Source organism: Mizuhopecten yessoensis, unplaced genomic scaffold, assembly GCF_002113885.1.
Source record: "Mizuhopecten yessoensis strain PY_sf001 unplaced genomic scaffold, ASM211388v2 scaffold11143, whole genome shotgun sequence".
NCBI lineage: Eukaryota > Metazoa > Mollusca > Bivalvia > Pectinida > Pectinidae > Mizuhopecten > Mizuhopecten yessoensis.
In genome coordinates, this window is record NW_018408901.1 from 528,003 (window position 1) to 549,425 (window position 21,423).

General features: G+C 35.5%; 1 protein-coding gene across 1 annotated transcript; it reads right to left on the minus strand.

The window, feature by feature from the left end:
• Positions 1-1,544: 1,544 nt before the first annotated feature.
• LOC110466741 lies at positions 1,545-12,962 on the minus strand. The gene is made up of 9 exons (XM_021523463.1): positions 12,652-12,962; positions 8,150-8,321; positions 7,403-7,506; positions 6,738-6,860; positions 5,869-6,045; positions 5,204-5,307; positions 3,980-4,112; positions 2,693-2,713; positions 1,545-2,222 (listed from the first exon to the last, which is right to left on the minus strand). The coding sequence occupies exons 1-9, from the start codon at positions 12,701-12,703 to the stop codon at positions 1,732-1,734; spliced, it is 1,377 nt and encodes a 458-aa protein (XP_021379138.1). The 5' UTR covers positions 12,704-12,962; the 3' UTR covers positions 1,545-1,731.
• Between the last annotated feature and the right edge of the window lie 8,461 nt (positions 12,963-21,423).

Below are 21,423 nucleotides of genomic sequence, written 5' to 3' on the forward strand. Positions count from 1 at the left end.
TGATCCCCTTTTTTAATGTGCATTGTATGGGTTTATTTAAAAGGGTGCGTCAAGAATTAGAATGCTCTACGATGGGAAAGAAGAAATTGCCTACTTGTCCGGGCCGGTTATCTATTCCGAACCAACTTTCACTCTTCATCATATTTCGCCCTTCGTGAAACATTAATCTCAGGGATTTTCCCTATACAAGGGTTATAAGTATTCAAAATTACAATTCATAAAAAATACAATAAGCAAATGTAAAGAATATATTTTATTGATCACAGATACTTTTATAACAAACATTTATGTAATAATTAACAATCATGATGATCTAAATTAAATACATTCACTGACTATATAGATATGTTATCACTCCATTTAAAGTGATGCTATTATTTGCATAAACAACATCACATACATCGTTACAGTGTAAATGTGTATAGTGCTTCAGGAAACATCCAAACCGTCTAATAAACGTATCAGTTTTCATTACAAACTACGGAATTAAGGAATTTCCTCTCCGCATTAACTCCTCTTGTCGCCGATCTAAATCATTATCACGATTTCTTAACCATTTGTCACATAACAATTTATTTCCAATGACTCTGATGGTGTGATAGCAAATTTCTCGTCTGATTAAATCGGTCACATTGTATTGGAAATCGGGTGTTCTTAATAACAAGTCTACAAACTATGATCAGAAATCACCAATAGTCCTCAATGAATTATAAGAAACTCGAACTGTTGAAAAGCACGTCTAGAATGCATACTGTATATAATGTACATCTATTGCCCTTGTGGTAGGGAATCCCGATTCTTTGTTTCTCCGAGATCAATCAAGTTTTACGATAACAAAGCTTAACGCTTAAAGTTAAACGTGAATCGAGGAGAAACAAAAAATTGTGTTTCCCTACAACAAGGGCGTTAGTTATTTTTTTGATATTCCGAAATGATAAAAATTCCAAAAATGATGAAATGGACACACATTTGTTGTCGTTTGCTTCAGTCATTCGGAACTCTATTGCAGTGAGTCTTACGCATTTTGTCTAGAGAGACTCCGACTAAGGAAAATATGATCTCGGAAACTCGAGCGCGTGAGGGTGACATACTGTGTTATTGCCCTGCCATGTGATCAATATCATCCAATCAGATACGCTATCATGAAGATGAGGTATGGTAATAACATGTGTAACTAAAAACGAAATTCCTGAACAGTTATCACTAAAGCTAGTACAATTAAACTGTATCAAACAAGCATTACCTAAAATTGCAAAACTTAGTGTTGAACTGTACAATATCATTGCAAACAATATTTGATACCTGTAAAATCTGTCACGACTGTAATGACCAAGTATCAAATAGGATTTTGTTTACTTTCTTGTGTGGGACTTTAACGAAAGGTAAACCCATATCGCATTTATATGTCATCCTTTCAGTGGACATATATATATATGTATATAAACAAATGACAAAGTTTCTTAGTACCTCCCTAGCGCTTTCACCTCTTTAGATGTATATATATATATATATACTTACATGTATAACGTTTATTGTCACCGGAATTTATATTTATTTGCCTGCATCATTAACAACAAAGCACACATTTTATTGGGAATGACAGGCATGCATTATAGCAAGTCTGCCTCATAGAAGCTATCTAGTTGTATATATTTCGAGAAAACAACATGTTATGCATAAATTTATCAATAAACAGTATCGCACGCGTTTGAGCTGTTCACTCCTTCCCATCTATCGTCCCATTATGTCATCCACAGCATCGAAGCTGTATAATCCCCCAATACCAGGAGAGGAAGGAGGTTTAAGGGTCCTAAGGGGTTCAACCGTTCTAGTAGAGGTTGCAGGTTCATCAAGAAGAAAAGGATCCTTATAAATTGGCTCCACGCGAGGTAGAGGCAAAACACAAGGCAGGAAAGATGGATGGCTTGGTATCACGAGCGATTTCTTCGGCCGGAACAATCCAAAATGTCCGCGCTTCATGTAAAGCTCACTGCGCATGCCGAACTTCAAATTGCTTGTTTCCGCTTTAGAAATGACAATTATTGGTGACTCGGGACGATGTTTCTCTGTCGTCTTCTTTTTCTTTTTACTATACCCGCAGCAACAACAGAGGATCAGGAGGATGAGCAGCGATAGCAGAATGTACAATGGAATCAAAAGGAGCGCATACAGCCCATTATAGTTAATTGTGACCCCTGCATCGGGCCCACTAGCTGCTGTTGCTGAAGTGTAAAATGCAAAAATATCAATATTTGAAATAGACTTGAACGATTTTCTGTTTATTTTCATTTTTAGATGAAGCAATAATGTTTCGACAATGGTAATTCTGTGAATTAATTAACTTGAGAACTTGTTGCTCAAGCAAAGAATACAATTATCAATAGTTAAAAATGAAAGAGAAAGATTTTAATTATGTTCTGATTAATTTGATATTGAAGTTTCGAAATATCTTTTTGACTATGGTAAATCTGTGAATTAATTAACTTGATAACAGTTAAAATTTATGATACATGTATAGCTGTTGCATTTATATGTACCTGTCCGTATGCTTTATTAGTATGCGTGTATTTTGTAAATAAATGTAAATCTGCAAACTTGTACTACAAATTACTTAAAATATATTGTAACATGCATGTAAGTTATAATAAGTCCGAATCAATAATATGTTAATACAATATAAAAGCGAACTTACGTCCTACTGCAATACAGCTCTCTGTAAATAGAAAGTAAGAGACAAAAGTCAAAATTCTTAATTGAACAGGTTTGCAAAGAGTAACAGTATCGTCGTTGATTCAAGTTTTATCCAAATTTGGGCTTGAGCATCTTTAGGCAAAGGAGATTCAATTTTGTATAAACAGAGTGTGTAGCCCCTTTGGGCGCAGAGGGGCGGGGCCCAATAGGGAGAATAGAATTTTAAGTCTATTTGCAGGGATTTTATCCAAATTTGACTTGGAGCATTCTTAGGTAAAGGGGACTAAATTTTGTATAAACAGAGTGGCCACTCTGAGTGCAGAGGGGCAGGGCCTGGAAAGGGAATTTGAGGTTTAAGTCTTCAAATTCAAAATTTGGCCTTGAGCATCCGTTTCATAGCGGACTTAATTTTAGGTGTGGCCCGTCTGGGTGCAGCAGGGCGGGACCCAATAGAGGAAATCGATGTTTACATCTTTAAAATCCTATGTCTTATGTACTATTGGGGGGATTTTATAAAAATTTGGCCTGGAGCATCCTTGGGCAACTCGGACTAAATTTTGAATAAACACAATAGGGGAATTTGAGGTAGATTAAAAACATCCTTCTCCTCCTGTACTACTAATGGGGTTTTAACAAAATTTGGTATAGAGAATCCTTGGGTAAAGGAACTCATTTGTATTTTGTATAAACGGAGGGTGTAGCCCCGTCCATATAAATTATTTGGCAAGGGGGATTCAATTTGCTTGAACAGAGAGTTTGGTCCCCCTGGGAGCAAAAGGGAAGGTCCAGTACAGGGAACATAGTAATAAATATTAAAAGTCCTTCTTCTTCAGTTTATTTGGAGGGATTTTATCAAACGTTTGTGTAGAGCATCCTTTGGTTAAGGGGACTCAATTTTGTATAAATAGAAGGTTACTTTTAGGGGAAATTGAGATTAATGTTTAGACTCTTCCCCCATTCATTGGGGCAGAAAGAAACGACCTAATGAGGGCATAGTGTTGCTAAGAGACAGAGTCAATATTTGGAAATAGTTGTGATATGTAATAAGAATAATTTTCCAAAGTTGCTTTATTTTCCAGATGAGCGATACTGGCCCCTGTGCCTCTTGTTTGAATATAGGATAGCTTTGTAATCGTCTGGTAGTGCAAAACATGATTTTTATTGAGTATATGAATCCGTTAGGTGACAATGTTTAAATACGTGTTCACGTGATCTTACGAGAGGGTGTTGGTACAACGATGGATAATCCATGAAATGATAATCTTTTGATAATTGTAAGAGAACTTACGAGAGGGAGTGTTTACAACAATGGTCTTGCCAGTGACGCTGTCCTGAGTACCCGGTGTCACGTGGTCTGTAGTGGCCGTACAGTACTTGGCGGTCTCAGTTGCTGTAACAACATCATCGACTCTCTGAAACGCCTGGAATAAAAGTATATTGCACGTTAACAAACATGTCTGTGCTATAATATTTTTTCACGGTGTTTGGATGGCGCAGTGGATACATTGTAGCACACTTGCGTTTCACCAAGGCGGCCGTGGTTCGATTCCCCGATCGGACGTGAAAAGTTGTGGAAGCACCTGTGCGACCACGTTGGTTTTCCCTGGGTACTTCGTTTTCCCCCCACATTAAGACCCCGCTTACATCCTGGCCAGAAAGAGTGATGAATATAAGTTGCAAATACTTATTCATATTTGTTCATCAGGCACTGCTTACAATTTGTGGGGAGGGGTTGGGGTCTATAGTTCAAGATAAAGTTATACATTAAAGTAACTCAACTTCTTTAATGTACATTGTTCTGTAACTTTCAATACGAACTCCTGAGTCTACTTCAAATACTTAGAAGGAAGGTGAAGTGAAGGTCAATCACTATCCTCGATACTGAAGGGTTTACGATCACTTTCGCTCTCTGCACGCCTGGAATATGTCACAGCAAAATTTATGACAAAAGCTCGGCGTACACCAGTTTGTGGATACAACGATAAGACTAGTGTGATCCTTTGATGTACATCAAAAGAATCTGACGGTCGCATATAATTGGATGGCTATGGAGTCGGGTGACGCTCCTCTGTAATCTTCAAAAGACAGGTATCAACCTTCGCGATCGGTCAGTGTTGTTTTTTTTACCTGAGCCCAATCAAATAATTACCCGCGTGCCTTCAATTTTGCTAAGACATATTCCAGGGGTGTACAGAGAAAAATGAGCGTAACCCCTGTAGTATCGAGGATGGTCAATCACCGACTTAAAGCCATTATGTTTAATGAGTTCCAATAAGTTGTAAAAAGTTATCAAATAAGAAATGAAACGAAACAATACATCAGAACTCAGTACGTAATTATTTGTACTGATTTTCCTACCACATTTTTTGTCTTTCCGTATTTGGTAGACAATAATTTTGTTAGTTATTTTTATTATCTTCTTAACGCACAATAACCCTTTTTAGTTATTCATTCGTGAGGAATGATTGGATGAAATTGCTTAAATATCCGTACGAAAATATTGCATACTCACAAAACAGGAAAATTGGTACGTCGGCGAAGCATCGTTATTCCAAAGTGAGAGATAGGTTGTCTGACCGGAAGTGATGTGATGTATACAGGTGTACTGTCCTGCAGCTGAAATGAGTGACATTTAATCAATCGTTTCTTTACGTAGTAATATCAAAATAATGCATGAATGATCCTACATCACAATGTTACAACTATAAAGTGTACAAAGGCATGAGAAAATTCCATATTTGTAAATATATGAACTTCAAATTATACCATATTAGGAAGGAAAACAAATAACATGGGAAAACCGTTGCGTCAACTAAACCAAAATTAGATAAAACAAGGGTAAATATGAACAAAATGAATATAAAGACAATAAGACCAGGTGTTCCGGAAGGATAAGCTTTTCTTCTTTATTAACGACAACCGTCTTATTCTAGGTGGTCAAATCCAAGTAATGTCACGCCTTCAAAACAAGTGCTTTGGTAGTGACAAACACGCAAATATAAAATATCGACCAACAATTTGAGGGCTTTGGTAATGATAACGAAACCATACGGCACACTAATGAGCATAATCAAAACATCGACCTGCATAATTATCCTACAAAGAAATAGCATATTTCGAAATAAGATATTGAATACAGAAGACAGCTACATGTACTATCTAGCTAAAAAAACATACTGGCGAGAGTTTTTTCTGTTGCACAGGGAGCATCCAAGGTAAAGTTCATTTGTGTTTGGTTTGAACACACGTCAAGGATACTGTTGGCACAAGTCTGATCAGCAATTGCTACGTCATCAAAAACTGAAAGGACGTCATCCGGGCATTTAATTGGTGCTGAGCCATCATCGACGGATCCTGAACGAAGATATTGATACATGAATGAGGTTAATATTTTGTTTATAAAATGAATACGACATCTTGTGTAATCTTCGAACTACAAATAGGTAACTTGCCAAAAAATTAGTCTATACAAGGTCAAGATTTTTTTTTTAAATTATATCAATGTTGAAGCAATTATAAACATGAAAATTGAATTATAAACGCTTAATTTGACAACTGAAAACGTCATTTTCATTTACAGCAAAACTAACATTTGCAGCCTTAGGTACAGCCATTGTATCTCAAAATCCCTATTTCGTTTTGTTTAAAAAAACAACTTTTGTTTCCTACGATATATTGTCGATACCTTTATAACACCTAAATGACACTATACACATTATGGTAGTATACATATACGTAGTATACATGTAACAAGGTTTCAATGCTGATACAGATGTTAAACTCTTTTTTTTTATGTAGCGATGTTTGTAGAAAACTGTGTAAGAAATACAAATATTCCACTATTTTAAACTTTCCTCTAAAATAAAAAGAAATAAAGAAATTGAATATATCTATTTTTACCTGTTCTTAAAAGGCACATTATTTATAATACACACGTATCTGTCAATTTTTGGTTTAAGGCTGTGCTTTTTTCGCTGTATACTGCTAAAACGCTTATAAAGGGCATATTGATTATCTGCAATCAATTAACAGAAGTTCCCACCTACCAGTTTTGACAAGTGTTATAAAAGTATGTGTTTCGTAGGGAGTAGCTCTGTTACACGCTTGTGCCATAGTGGCAATATCTTCAGCCAAGGGAAATATGAAATCTCTGACGAAGACGTCATACTCTGTAAAACAAATTAAAAAATATCACTAGTATCCATATGGATAAACGTAAAACATCTTAGTATCCGTCATTGATTAAAGATAAAAACGATTGTTCATTACGAGCCAAAAGCTTTTTGTCTTCAGAGTGAATCTACCTGAAGAAATATCCACTTAATAGATACAAAGGGAAACACTGCGTTTTATTTGTTTCTACATTAATTGCGATTGCTAAAGACTACTACCCAGTCTATCTATAAAATGGCACATGTGTTGGCTAAGTATCTCTCCTTGCACTTTGGTAACAACACAAACATCTACAAGTTGAACATTTGTGACTTTTGATTTGTGTAAAATTAAGTTAATATTACCTGAATAACATAATTGTGCCTCTTAATATTCTAACCCAGATGCCATGGTTCGCAAACAATTTGTCAGGAACTACGGTCTTATCATTACCAAATAAGGAATAAACGAAATGCAAGGTTCTTAAACATATATCAAACAACTACTTAATATCATTTCCGACATTTTGAAAGATACAACAAAAAACATATTAACGTACCTGTTCCCAAGAAATATGTAAGGACGTTTCCATTGACTTCATGAATGTCCAAACACAGAAAGAATCGAGTGATTACTCCAAATACGTTTTGAAATTCAACAGCCCTAGATAAATATTAAGAACAAGCATCCATTAGAACATACTCGTATTTCTGTGTACGGTAGCTACATGGTTTCTAGGTCATCAAAATCAAAATCTATATGCAATGCCGCTCGTTTTACTTAATTTGGTTTATTAGTGTTAACGTTTTGGGCTCTGTCCCCAGGCTTGGACATAGTAAGATCCTTAAAAAGACCCCGCTTAACGTTCGGCATTTAGGTTTTTCGCAACCACTAGTTTACCCGTTATCAGTATACCGTAATGTAACCAGATAGAATATTTCATTGGGGCAGCACTCTAAAGTCCGCATTAGATCCGCTCTATCGTAATGAGGTGCATACGTCATGATACCATGCCTTCCGCACACATACACACAAGCAAGCATGCATTGCATCGCACACATTGAGGCACGTCCTTAAATGACCTTAGCTGTCGATATGACGTTAAACAAAAGAGAACCAAACCAACACGCTCAAGACATGATATGCTGGTGTATTTGCCTCTTTGCGATAGAGCGGTTCTGAAACCATCTTCGTTGATTTTGTATTTTGCAGATAGGCTGTAATCCCTGGGCTCTATTGTCACGGGTTTATGGTTGAAATGTGAAGCTTTTTTGTGATACGTTTATTGGTATACTCGTAGACTTACTGGAAAAGATAGGTCGTGTCGGACTGGACTATACAGTTGAAGTCAAAGGTGGCCACGCCGGAGATATCCATTGGATATTTCAGAATAGATGTCCCTGATATTTGAAGGTTTCCCTTCTCGGCACTTATCCATGTTCCGTCGGTAAGGCTGGTTGGAAAGGTACATGTTCCCTCTGTAAAATATATTACATTCCTATAACTTTTCCAACACTACTGAAATAATACGCTTCATGCAGCTTTCTGACAGGTATCAGAAGATTAAATAGTGATATCTATTTTCAAATTGTGTTAAGGAAATGACTTACCTTAACCGTTCCTTGTATGATTATATCTTTAATGTCATGAACAATATCTTACAATTTTAAATTTATACTGTATACTGGGAAACTTCTCCCCCGTGAAATGATTTTTTTCTTTAATCGATTAAGTCTATATTCGCCATGTGTTAATGTCGATAGTTATACTGGAATGTTGTATACCGGGTAAATATATATATAGCTTAACGTAAATCACTTGTATAACTTGTAAGTAGATATGTCATTAAAACAAAAATTATAGGGATAATGTGTGAGGTAGCATATGACGTTACCTCAAGAACAAATCACAGGAATAAAGTGAAAGGTACAATATATCCTTAACTCCAGCACACATCACATATATTATACACTACGGTACGATATATCCTCAACTCTTACACAGATAATCTCAGATATAATGAGTCAGCTAAGACACATTATTTATTATCATTTATTATTGTTTAGCATCATTAACACAGAAGTATATGCATTATAAACTAGTAATGTTGCGTCGTTATCGAAATCAACAAGACAGTATTTCGATGACGTCAGTGATAGTGCCATCATAGTTATACGTCATTTGTTATTTGATCTAACAAAGTTAATATATTTAATCCCACGACATGCTAATTTCTTCTTCAGTGTATGTTAATAAATAACGCCAAAGCAACCGATTTAAACATCATTTCTGTGACGAAAACTCATTTCAACAGTAACTTACTATGTCAACAGTCAATACATCAGGATTTAACTCATTAAATGACGATTGTTTCCTATATAATAGGCAAGGTATCTATGGAAAATCATCATGCCTGTCATGATGTAGACTTGTCCTGTCTCTAGAGTACTGAACTATTTAGGAATATATATATACTTTATTAATTTTGATAACTTTCTTCTAGAGTTTCACACTAGAGGAAGATAACCTAACTTGAAAATACTTAAGTTTAAACAACAAAAAGAAACTTTAGGACTTGTAGTCAGACTAGTAATGATGGAGCTGGCCCCGTCTCTAGCATTCTAAACTCTTTAAAAACATGTTGCATTCTAATAATTTTTATCATTTTATTTTATTCGCGAGTTCCACACAAGGGGGTTGGGGGTGCAAGAGGCATATGCAAGTAGAAAGCAAACAGCTCGAAAACAGAAAATTATATTTAGATGAATATTTCATCTTTTAAAATATTACTTGTTTTAAGGCTAACCTGTGCTCGTCAACTATGTGTGTTATTTGGAATTTCTATTTTCCGAATATGAAAGTAATAGGTATTGTAACTGATACTTGACATAAGCAATCTGAGAAGGGCGGAGCTAATTTTGTAGATGACCTTTTTAGATTGTTAATATATTTTCGGTACTTGATTTATTTCAGTTGTATATGGATTGGACGGGCTCCACGCATGTAACATGCTCGGTGTTTAGGGCAACTAGGTACCCGAACAATGTGTCAAGATGCCTGAAGCTGGGTATAGTCCGCATAAACCTATTCCACAATGGTGCCATTCGGATATCGTATGCAGGGATATACATTAATGTAATGCATACAAGTTTGTCCTACATGTATCGCAATGCTTAATGATGTTATCAAACACCACTAAGCTTATTGTGAATAATAACAAGCTATAACTGTCGCGGACACCTTTGCAGAAAAAACACCCCAACTGCCCCCATAGACGCAAATGATGCATTAGAAATAGCTCCAATGTCATAACACCTACATGTACATGTACATACCATTTGAGCAAAATCGAACGATATCTCACTTTGACAAATCAGAAGCCATTCCATAGTGGCCTTCTTGTTCAATTTTTAATCGACAAAAAGTCATGATGTACATTGACATTAATGTTCATGTCAAATTTCAATGGTATTTGGCAAGCAGTTAAGAGAGAAAACGTTTGAATTTGTTTGGCAAATTATGATAAGAAAAAACAAGATAATACTTTATGCAGTTAAAATAATCATTTCCCAAACTCGCTTCGGCGACTTAATTAAGTTAATAAAATACCTATATAAAAGTTCTATTCATATACGTATTACAATTAACAGTCAAAAAGATTTATATAGAAAGTGGAGAGGTAGGAGAATATAAATATATAGAGGTAGTTAGGTAAGCCCTTACGTTAATTGGTTGGTTGTATAGGGTTAACATCTTATCAACAGCTAAGGTAATTTTAGGACATGCCTTCATGTGTCTTGTGTATGTGTGCTGGAGGAAGGGTATGTTGGTGAAACTGCCTCTTTGTGACAGCGCGGATCTGATGCCACATCACTTCTGGCTTTAGTGTTGAACGTTTGCCCAAGTGAGGAAAATATTGAGTTCTATCCCCAGGCCGGGACATTTCAAAGTTCTTAAAATGGTAGTTGCTAATCCCTGCTTAACGTTCAGCATTTAGGGTAATGGCAAGAACTCGTTCATCTGTTGGAAGTGTGATGTGAGCGGGCAGATTCTGTACTGGGTGCCTTCGGCATGGTATTTCAGTGAGATAGCACTATGAAGTTGGCATAAGATCCGCGCTATCACAAGGAGGCAAGTACACCAACAAACGCTATCTCCGGCACATATACACACATGCACGCTTACATAACACTTGGAGGCTGGTACTTAAATGACCTTAACTACTGGTAAAAGGAAGTTAAACAAAAACAAATCTATTAAACCTTAACCTGATGCCGACTGACTGAAATATCATGTTGAAGGTACCTAGCACAGCAGCGATTTATTTTGATCGCCTTTGTGTCTCCAAATACAGGGCACAAAAGCAAATCCAATTTCTGCAGGGACATCCCACATCTGTCGCATCGTACAATACATGCAGTTGGTAAGAGCATGTGCAAAAGAGCTTCTTTATAAAAAAAAATACACTTTACTATTTTGACATCATAAATGCCATTCAGGATTGCTAACCAGACACACAATTGAGCTTTAGTTAAACGTTCTGTTCACAGTTTCAAAACACTTATTGTATGGGTGCGAAATGTACTTAGGTACCCTGGATATTTTTAATTTAGTTTAAGACAAGGGATATAACATTACGTACAAGTAAATGGTCATGTGATATTGGAGTTACTTATTAAAGGTAAATGCAATTTTAACGAAACAAAATCTTGCGAAATATCCAGAATAAACCAGTATTTCTAATATGGTAAAAAATATAATAGATGTAAAGATTTCTGTAATGACTATTTCTTTAGATCGCGTTCAATATTGTAATGCAGCGAACACACAATTTAAAAGAAAATACATTAAAAAATACCGGGGAATTTTTTGCCGCAGTTTAATTTTCGTCGTGTTCGCCCTCCGTGACGAGTTTGAATGAATAATTACAGTGAATATAGGTAAACAAAACACTATACACTAATTTTATGTGAAAACGAAATGTACGCTAGACGAAAATTAAGTTAATGAATGAAGGGCGAAAGTTCGACTGGACGAATATTTCCTAGTATGCAGTATCTATATTAGAGAAAAACACGACATGGTTCATCGATATATGAACGTAAGAGGCACCTAAGCAATCGTCATTCGAAAATAGGTTGTAGATGCAGTATTGCTGAAATATTAGATGACACGCTTCTTCTGGGTCAATATTACTTTCTAAGATTAATATAACCATAAAAGTCGATAATTGATAAATTGCAACATATCGCTGTTTCGTCCTTCAAGGACTCAGCAGTGAGGGAACAAAAAAGGTGAAAATCCAATTAGGAAGGTGTGTAAAACCCCATTTTTATGACTTTCAAATGTTTTGGGGAAAACAGACATTTTATCAATTTTACAAACAGATATAGGAAAATAATAACAGAATCAGGTAATTCCATGGTTTACGTTCTTTTTACTAATACACAGAGAGAAAAGTCATGCTGGAGATAAAATAATATGTGTTTAAAGCAAGTTATACTTAAATCAAATTAATTGAAACTACTAGACAAAACATTTTTTCATGGGTTTTTTTGTATGAATAGTAAATCTTTCTTATTATTTCATATCAAGTAACTACTTTGGATATCTACAATATTTGATGATACATCAAATTATTTTATATGCGATTGCCCCATTGATCTCTTATGACCGAAAAGGTATTGGGTTGCGTAACAATTTCTTTATATAAGAACAATACCATCGTACCCATTTTGGCAATTTTAAATCAGTAAATGTTGTTTATTTTTTTAAATAACAACCATCATTATTAATTGCAATACTCACCTGTACAATGGATGAAAAGTCCAGTACACAAGATAAGCAGGATATGTAACATCTTTTTGAAGCCTCCCTGCCAAACGTATTTTGTTTCCAAAATTTGAAACTGTTATCAACATAGAAATACAACACGTACACGTAAAACGGTCCAAGGTTGAAACGCAGGTGATACTGAATTAATATATTGTCTTGGTAATGAGTATATTCATTTTTACACAGATAAATAAGTTCCGAACTCACAATTTGATTTTACATCTCAAACAAAAATCGAACTGCAACACCATGAAACAAAATGCTAAATACGTAAATATCGCTCATTTGTAAAACAAATAAAAAAAATCAGTATTAACTGAACAATGGTACCGGACCTATTGTGGTTTTACTGTTCGCTCAATACTTCATTGTGTGGTGAACAATTTTACTATGCAAATGTATCGAAGCCGGAGGGCGGAACACGGATTATTAAGATACGATCTAATTTCCTATCGGTCCACTTCATTTAGAGGGTGTTCCGAACCAGACATGCATCTTTTTAATGTACTGACTAAATACGCCGTTGCCGTCGCCAAAACAACAATTAATGTGTTTTAGGGACAACATGCGGACGTCGCTACCTTTAAATTTAATAATTTAATTAAAGTATCAATTTCGTCCTAAAGTTTCAATACACCTCGTTATTGTTTATTATTTGGGCTGTCATTATTGTTAACTTCAACCTTATTTAAATGCTTGATAGGTCGACTTATGAGGTTTATGGTGTTTGGTTTATCAACAATTTTGACACACATGTATTGTCCAGTATGACTTTATCGCGTCGTTTATCGTCAAACACGGAACAAATGCCTCTATTATTACAATTTATGACACACAGCAAGTTACACTGTATTCTTACTGCCCGAATGAATTTATGTTCGTTTCTTTTAGGGTGTGACCTTATATGGATTTGACACAGATTTACAAATGAAAGTGTCGGCTGTCCTGGATGAAGTAGAAAACGCTTACCCATCCGGAACGGTCTTATAGTTTCTTTGTTTTTTCTCCAATTCTCTAATCATTCTTTAACTGTAATACCTCTCGTTGATTTGATCTAGACTTTACATGGCTGATGTCGTTAATGAAGTAGGAGACGCTCACTTCTCCGGAATACCTGGTCCTAACTTGCATGTGCCTTTTTAATGATATATGATTTTGTCAATATTTTGGCCCTAGTTTGTCAATTTTGAGTCGAATGAATTACGGTTCTATGAACAATTACTTATTCCGTTGCCTTTCCCTTTTGTTATTTTGGATTGGTTAGGTTTATTTGTGTTTTACGTCCTATTAACAGCTATGGTCATTTAAGGACGTGCCAGGTTGTGTTGATAGAGGAAAACCGGAGTTCCCCGAGAAAAACATCGACCTACGGCCAGTACCTGGCGACTGATCCACGTAGGTCTTGAACCCGCGACCGAGTGGTGGAGGGCTAGTGGTAGCAGAATGTTAGATGCCTTAACCACTTAGCCACCGCGGCCCCTGCATCAAAACAATTTAAAAAATTGTTTCATAGATGTCTTAATAGAAATGTATGTATTCAGGAAATTAAAATTCCGTTACATTCGTATTGTACTTCATAACACTTTAGCATAAAAACTGAATGTTTATTTGGTTACTTGCATGGATTGATGAAGTAAAGTGACTTTGGTGCAAAGCATGTGATCTTCAAAATAAAAACAACAAAAAAAGAAATGCTCATGGATACAGTCATATAACAACATTGTCCTCCTTGCACCAAAGCACAATTGTTTTCATTCTCTTTTTGTTATCACGCTTGCTTGATTTATCATAGTTGTCTATTATTTAGTAGTATGGGACATAACAATTTCAAAGAGTATGTTTACACCATTGCTAATACTTTTTGAAGTCATAAACGACTTATAACTTTCATCACGCAACTCTGGTAGTAAATAGCTTATTACGATCACACGCAGGTTTCATTTCAGCTTCTTGTCGTCTGGCCCAAATCAAGGTAATACACAAGCAATGTTGACTTACACTGACATAACATTTTCAGAACCCTCAATTTTCAACCACATTTACCCAAATTACATTTATGTTAACGATGTTCCCTTGTCGAAATAAGTGTTAGGATTACAAATCATGATTCAGACGAAGGGTTAATCACCCTATTAAACAAACAAATACATTCATGTGACCAGCCCAATTAAAAGACCCCCTGTGTTAAAAAAACGTTAATTACACTGTATCACCATTTTAGTAATTAAATGGTATATATGTGACAATGAAATAGAAGTCAACTGTGGTTAGAGGCCACGTCTTCCCGAGAAAAGTTTCTTAAATATAGGCTTGACTCTATTGTACGCTTGGATTTTTCTTTACATGACCCGTCAGCTTTAATGTTGAGTGGTATACGCACATCATTTGAAGGTACACGTCCTACTGATAAAAAAAAACTGGAACCACACATTGGCAATGGTTTTCCCGACATGACCATAGCTTGAGATTTTTTTCAGAAAGCAAACCATACCTTGCGGGAGTTTTATGAGCAAAATACTAAAGATATGAAGATATATTCATCAACTGTGTATAAACGAAAAAACACAGTGCAGTGGACCGGGAATCCTAAAAAGAAACTTTTCTTTAACTGATAGTTTAATGTGCTTATTTTTTAGTTATGTTTTTACTCTTATAATATACAGTGCCATAATACCACTTCTTGTTCAATCTTATTTTCTATGTCGGACACATCGATATAATTATTGCATTCCACTGTTTGTATTTCTTAACATTGGTACATTCGACCTTCCTAACCTCCACCTACCTCTACGCACTCACACACATTTCCCCGCTCTATTGCATTGTCACGGTTTGAAATTAGTGGTTTATAGACATTTATCGCTGAATCGTGTTAGCAAAGTTGTTATCTTAATCGGTGTATACACCACTCACCGTTATCGGTTATTTATCTTTCTATTTGATGTTCGCTACTTGCTCTCGTCAGCACAGATTTTAGATATCTATTTTCAATTACTGTTATTTAATCATGCACCGATGAACATATGCTTACTCATGCATATATTCCCGATCATCATCCTCGTGTTAGACTGGCTACCAGTCTCTAAGTTTTCTTGAAGAAATTCCCGGCTGTATTTTACTACTATTTATCTCACCCTAGTTTCAGAACTTTAAATCAGACATCCACGTGAAAAGAATCATTAGATTTTATTTTTTCTAAGTAATTCAATATTCTAGAGATTTGGGCCAGTTTATCTTCGTGTGCGACATTTCAGCAAAATACAGCAAAATGATTCAAGATAATGCAGTCGTCCTAGCTACAACAGAATTTGTCAATTATACAGATTTACCATAGATACTACATTTATGGCAATACTACAGAGTTGTGATATTTGGTGTCCGTATCTTTGTTATAGTTACTAAAAAAAAAGTCATATCTATTTGCCATAGTTATTAAAGCTGCTACAGAACTGTCATAGTTAATGTAGATTTTCATAGTTACCTCAGATTTGCTAAAGAACAACAGATTTGTCATTTAACAATTTGTTGTAGTAACTTCAGAGTTGCTTATCATCGTAAATGAAAATTTAATTTCGCATATAAGATATTCGCAGAAGCACTGCAGATAAACATTTAAAATAAATCACTCGAATGAATAAATCATGATCAGTCATCACCTAATGGCTTCCGCACCACTAACATAATCAAGTCGATATGTCTTGTGTTCCAATTATAACAAAACGTATTCTGTTACAAGTATATATTACAAATACTTATGTGGATTTCAAATATCAACTGTTTGTAGTGTAGCAGGGCCAGCACAGAAATGAATACAGTTTTCATAATATACTATTTTGTCCGAGTCAGTTGGTAAGTATGGGTGGTTATTTTATCATGGGGTGTTTATGCATGTGTATGTAGACATACTGTAAATATAATTGTGGATATATATATATTGTTTAGTTCGCTTGTCTGCTTCTAATTGATATTTTCATAAATAGTACTTAGAGTGTTGTTTTTGTTTCGATGCATCATTAAAAGCAATGAAACGTAACACATTTCCCCGCTCGTTTTTGATTACAATTAAGACTGGAATGATTAATTGACGACATAGTTAAACATTTAGTGTATATCTGATCCATCAGCTAGAGTAAATCTATATTGAGATATATAACCCTAACACAAACTACATATATACAAAATATGTAACATATGTAAAAGTTCTAACAGCTGTAAGAATAAAAAAATGATAGTCTTTAATATATACAATACACAATACAAATCAGTATCTACAATGAGAGTACATATTGTATGTCCGCTATAGAAAGCCCCTTGATTTGGCGACATTCCTTCAGATATCGGGAAATTTTCGATGCAGTTTCAAAGTTTCGCCTTTTTCGCCTGCCGTGATAAGGGCGAATGTATCATTATAGTTATCATTAGTAATCAACATAAAATGCACAGTAATAAAATTAGAAGGGCGAAATTAACACTAGACAAATATAAATTATTATGGTGAAGGGCGAAAGTTTGGCTGGGCGAAAAGTCCCGGTATACAGTAAATACTAGGAAACTTCGCCCAGTCAATTATTCGCCCTTAGCCGGCAAACCATGTTCGCATAGAGTTGCTTTTGTCCTTGACATGCAATAACTACATGTTTTATGTTTCGTACTAATAATCGCTGTCATGATAAATTTGCCTTCACTGGGGAGGGCAAAAAAGGAGAAAATTAAACTGCAGCGAAAAATTCCCGGTATATAGTAAACCAATCTATTACATGGATATGTCATGTACGGCCGATATATTCGCATATTAGTCCTGATTGAGTACATCATTTCACAACATTAGACATATCCGTCAATTTTCTATCGAATAAGATTTAAGTTCACCATCTCTATTTCATAATCTAAACATCGTTACATTAAGGGGCAGCAAGGAGGTGCCCTTTTCTCTCAAAAGAAGACTGTCACAACACTAAAAAATGGTCCGTGCTACAAATGCATGTTAAATTTGTTGATTTAGCCACCAAATCCATACCGTCACGACATTGCCCTTAGTACACATGTTCGGGTGTTCTTAATGCTGCCGAAAACATACTTCCTTCGGGTTCTCCAAAACCCGTTATAAGTGTACTTAAGATGTAAATACTTCAATAAAAATCATGATATAAGAAATCTGATATCTGATAAAAATATATCCTAGATTGCATTGCATAAATTTCAAGTATCAACAAACCAATAGGTTGTAACATCATGCAGTACTTCGCCTCGTTTAACATGTTCCCCGACCGTCCATCTGGATTCTTGCAGCTTGCCTGTAGTGCAGACGAGCATTATCCTCCAATATGGCACAGAAGACCCGAGTGTACCATCGTCAAACTGTAGATACCTAAACATCTGTGCGGCCACGTTCCCATCTGAGTGAATTTCAATATTATCTGCAGTAAACACCAACGTATCGTTAATGTCAAATACAACAGCACAGCGTAACCTTGACCCATGACGTATTTCCAGTACAAGATCTGTCTTCGAACCTTCCATCACCGTTCCATTAGGTGAAGTTACCAAAATCCGGTTCCATCCTCGTCTTTCTACGAACCAGGAAGCCGTGATTGACGTTACACTGCTGCTAACCTTAGTCGATGACCCCATTTGATAGATGTCGGTGAAGAAAGACCCGTCTGTGGATATTCTTACCCATTTCCAATACCCAGCAGAGAACGTCATTGATGTTGAAGTGTCCATCTGACTGAGGAACTGAGCAGTGATCAACCGGGTGTTTGAAATCAATACGTTATCAGCCTCCATTGTGTAAGAATCAAACAGAACTCGAACTCGTCGCCCCACCAGTATGTGTGCTTCTAGACTTTCAACACTTCCTGATATTTGTATTCCGTTATCAGAATGCATAAAAGCAAAGCTCCAGCATACATCAACGTACCAAGCTAAATCATAGGCCGATACTGAATCGGCTTTTTTCAAATTTTCCCCAATGTACCAACGTGTTATTTTAGCTGTCCCAAGTGTAGAAAACATTGCGTGCCACCAGTACAAAGGGAGCGCAAACGTCGTAGATGACATACTGACTCCAATTCGAAATACAGCCTGACCAATGACATTGCAGTCATTCGCTTGCGTATCAATTTCTAATCGTTGAAGAGAAGCAGTGCTCGGTAGTCCGGAATTAAACCATAATTTGATACTTTTCCCTTTCTTTACTGCAGACAAAAGATTTCGTTTTGAACCGCATGACATTAATCCACTAGCTTGATTGCAATAGATGGGATTGTCTTGGTTAGGATCTTCTGGGAGATTTCTGCAAATTAAATTATGCGCCATATAAAGTTAGTTTGCAAGATTATGTTTTTCGATTTTGGCTTACTTTACTGCTACATGTACATCTAAAATGATTTGTTTAATACGTTAAATTGCAATATTAATTATGTATCGGCCGACCGACTTTATACTTTACAGATAGAACTTTTTGTGTGCTAATATTTTTTCCACTAATGTACTTAATGCAAACACACCAGCATTTCAAAAACACAAAAACGCCCCCTTTTTCAGTAAACCTCACCATTAACATAGACGAAAACAATACCTTTATCGTCAAAACACATGACAAAACAGGAGACCACAGTTGGTAAGGAAATACAGCAACACAAGACAGACTAAAGCAAAATAAGAGATATCATGTTCCTTCATTGACGACCTGTATTCTACTTAGAAGTTCTGGTGTAATAAGCTTTTATTACACCTTAAGTTATTAATTTTAAACGATGTTTGATGTGTGAAAAGGGAGCTAACACCACCTCATAAGCATGTCGTCAATTTCACTACGCACTCTTTCTATTTATCCTCATTTAGGGACATGACGAGCTCCTTATGAATGAATTTGTAAACCAAACAAACATTAAAGAATCAAGTCTTACGTATTATTTCGATATTATTAGTATATCATAATTATCTTCAGCAGATATTGTTTTAGATTTTGCAATAAATAAAGGAGCGATTACTCTTGATGATATTAAAAAAAAAAAATTAAAAAAAAGCCCGGGACTACACAGGGACTGTTCCGTCTGTTAATTCAGAGTTATTTTGATTTTTTTTTTATAAATGATGATAATTATTTGGCAAATATATTTCTAAAGTCCTACCTTGTATACCAAGTGATGTCCATATTCTCATATCCAGAGCTGATAGCATCATTGTTGCCAATGAATTGTTTGGTGATATAAAGATCTCCATTGGTACATACAAATGTCATCCTCCAGAAAACATCCGGATCTAAGGTATCCCAACTCGACTTTGATATTACAAACGGCGTAACCGCACAGCGTTCAGATCCTTTCTGTATGACGTACGATAACTCTAGAAAGATACTTTCCCCGAGCTGAACTTTTACATCTGCACCTTTGTCTAGGATATCAAATAACGACAGTTTGTCTCCATATCCGACGTCTCCAGTTGCATGTGTTTTAAATGTCTTCGTCCAAGAGTTATTGCAAGGTTCTGAAAGATGAACGTAAGACACATACACGTGAATGAATCCATGATATGTTGTATTTGATACAGCATACTTAATGTGAAATACACTGCACAATATAACTATTTTCTACTACTCATCGGTGATGCAAAGGGCCAAGAATTGGAAGTTAAAATTGGTAAAAGCGACTGTTGAAACAAAAGGTGAGGGGCGTAAACCCGCCAATTATTAAGTTTCAGAAATAAGAGGACTGATGAATTTCTTAATTAATGATGAGCAAAATGAGTATACTATAAACCGTGTCAAAAATCAAAAGGGATAGTTGTGGTAATCAAGATTACGGCAAACCTTGAGGACTATGAAAACCACCAGCAGGATCTATCACCTTGTATCTAGAAAGAGGAATGAATGGCACACAAATGCGGTTACACCAATAAAATTAAATAATTCATACAGTTTGGTGAAAATGAATAACACTGTATCATACCACTGTTCCTCCTTCCAGGATGTGTCAATGTTAAATAGTCTCATCGATGCAAAGAACGAAACCATTAATGACTTGTGGGATTTCGTTTCGTTAACGATACACGGAAGACAGTATTTATGAACACGTTTAAGTAAATGATCAATAACTTATTGATTAAGATATGAATAAATTCATTAAACGATATTTTTGTTTTCAATGTTGCATGTTCTTTTTTTTTTTTTTTAATTTATGTTGTTATTTGAAAAATGATTAAATTCCTGACAAATAGGATGATATTGCATTAGTAGTAGTACATAATTGTCTGAGAAATTAACATTAGCTGGGAAATTGAAACTCCCGAACAAGACTCTTCGAGAATAAACAGGAAAATTAATCTCTTTCTAATACGGAGTTATATATAATTATAACAATAAAATATATCAAACCTAGATCCCTGTATGAATAAACAATATTAGTCCATCAATGTGGTGTTCAAATACTTGCAATTTCTACATATTGTCATCTTGGAAATAATTTGTCAATATCTCTTAGACTTGATTGATTTCGAAGCTTCTTATTGAACAAACTTAATGGTTTAACGGTGTTCGATGAAAGCTAATTAATCCAGAAAGGCGTACGTGTATTGATAGCTACCAGTAATTCTTATGTGAAGAAACAGACGCACCGAATCTTGTGTAATTTTGCCTATAGAATTGTTTTATATAAAACCATAAGCCAAACCGGAAAATCAAATCCGGATTACTGTGTTAAGGAGGGCAATATTGAAAGGGATTATATCCAAGAAAACGTTGCA

Bases quoted from the DNA above. Each gene is read 5' to 3' on its own strand.
- LOC110466741 (XM_021523463.1), bottom strand. From the start codon at position 12,703: ATGTTACATATCCTGCTTATCTTGTGTACTGGACTTTTCATCCATTGT. The intron at 6,046-6,737 runs GTAGGTGGGAAC...ATCTTCGTTCAG, and splicing joins TATAACACTTGTCAAAACTG to GATCCGTCGATGATGGCTCA. The intron at 4,113-5,203 runs GTGAGTATGCAA...CTTTTATTCCAG, and splicing joins CGTACCAATTTTCCTGTTTT to GCGTTTCAGAGAGTCGATGA.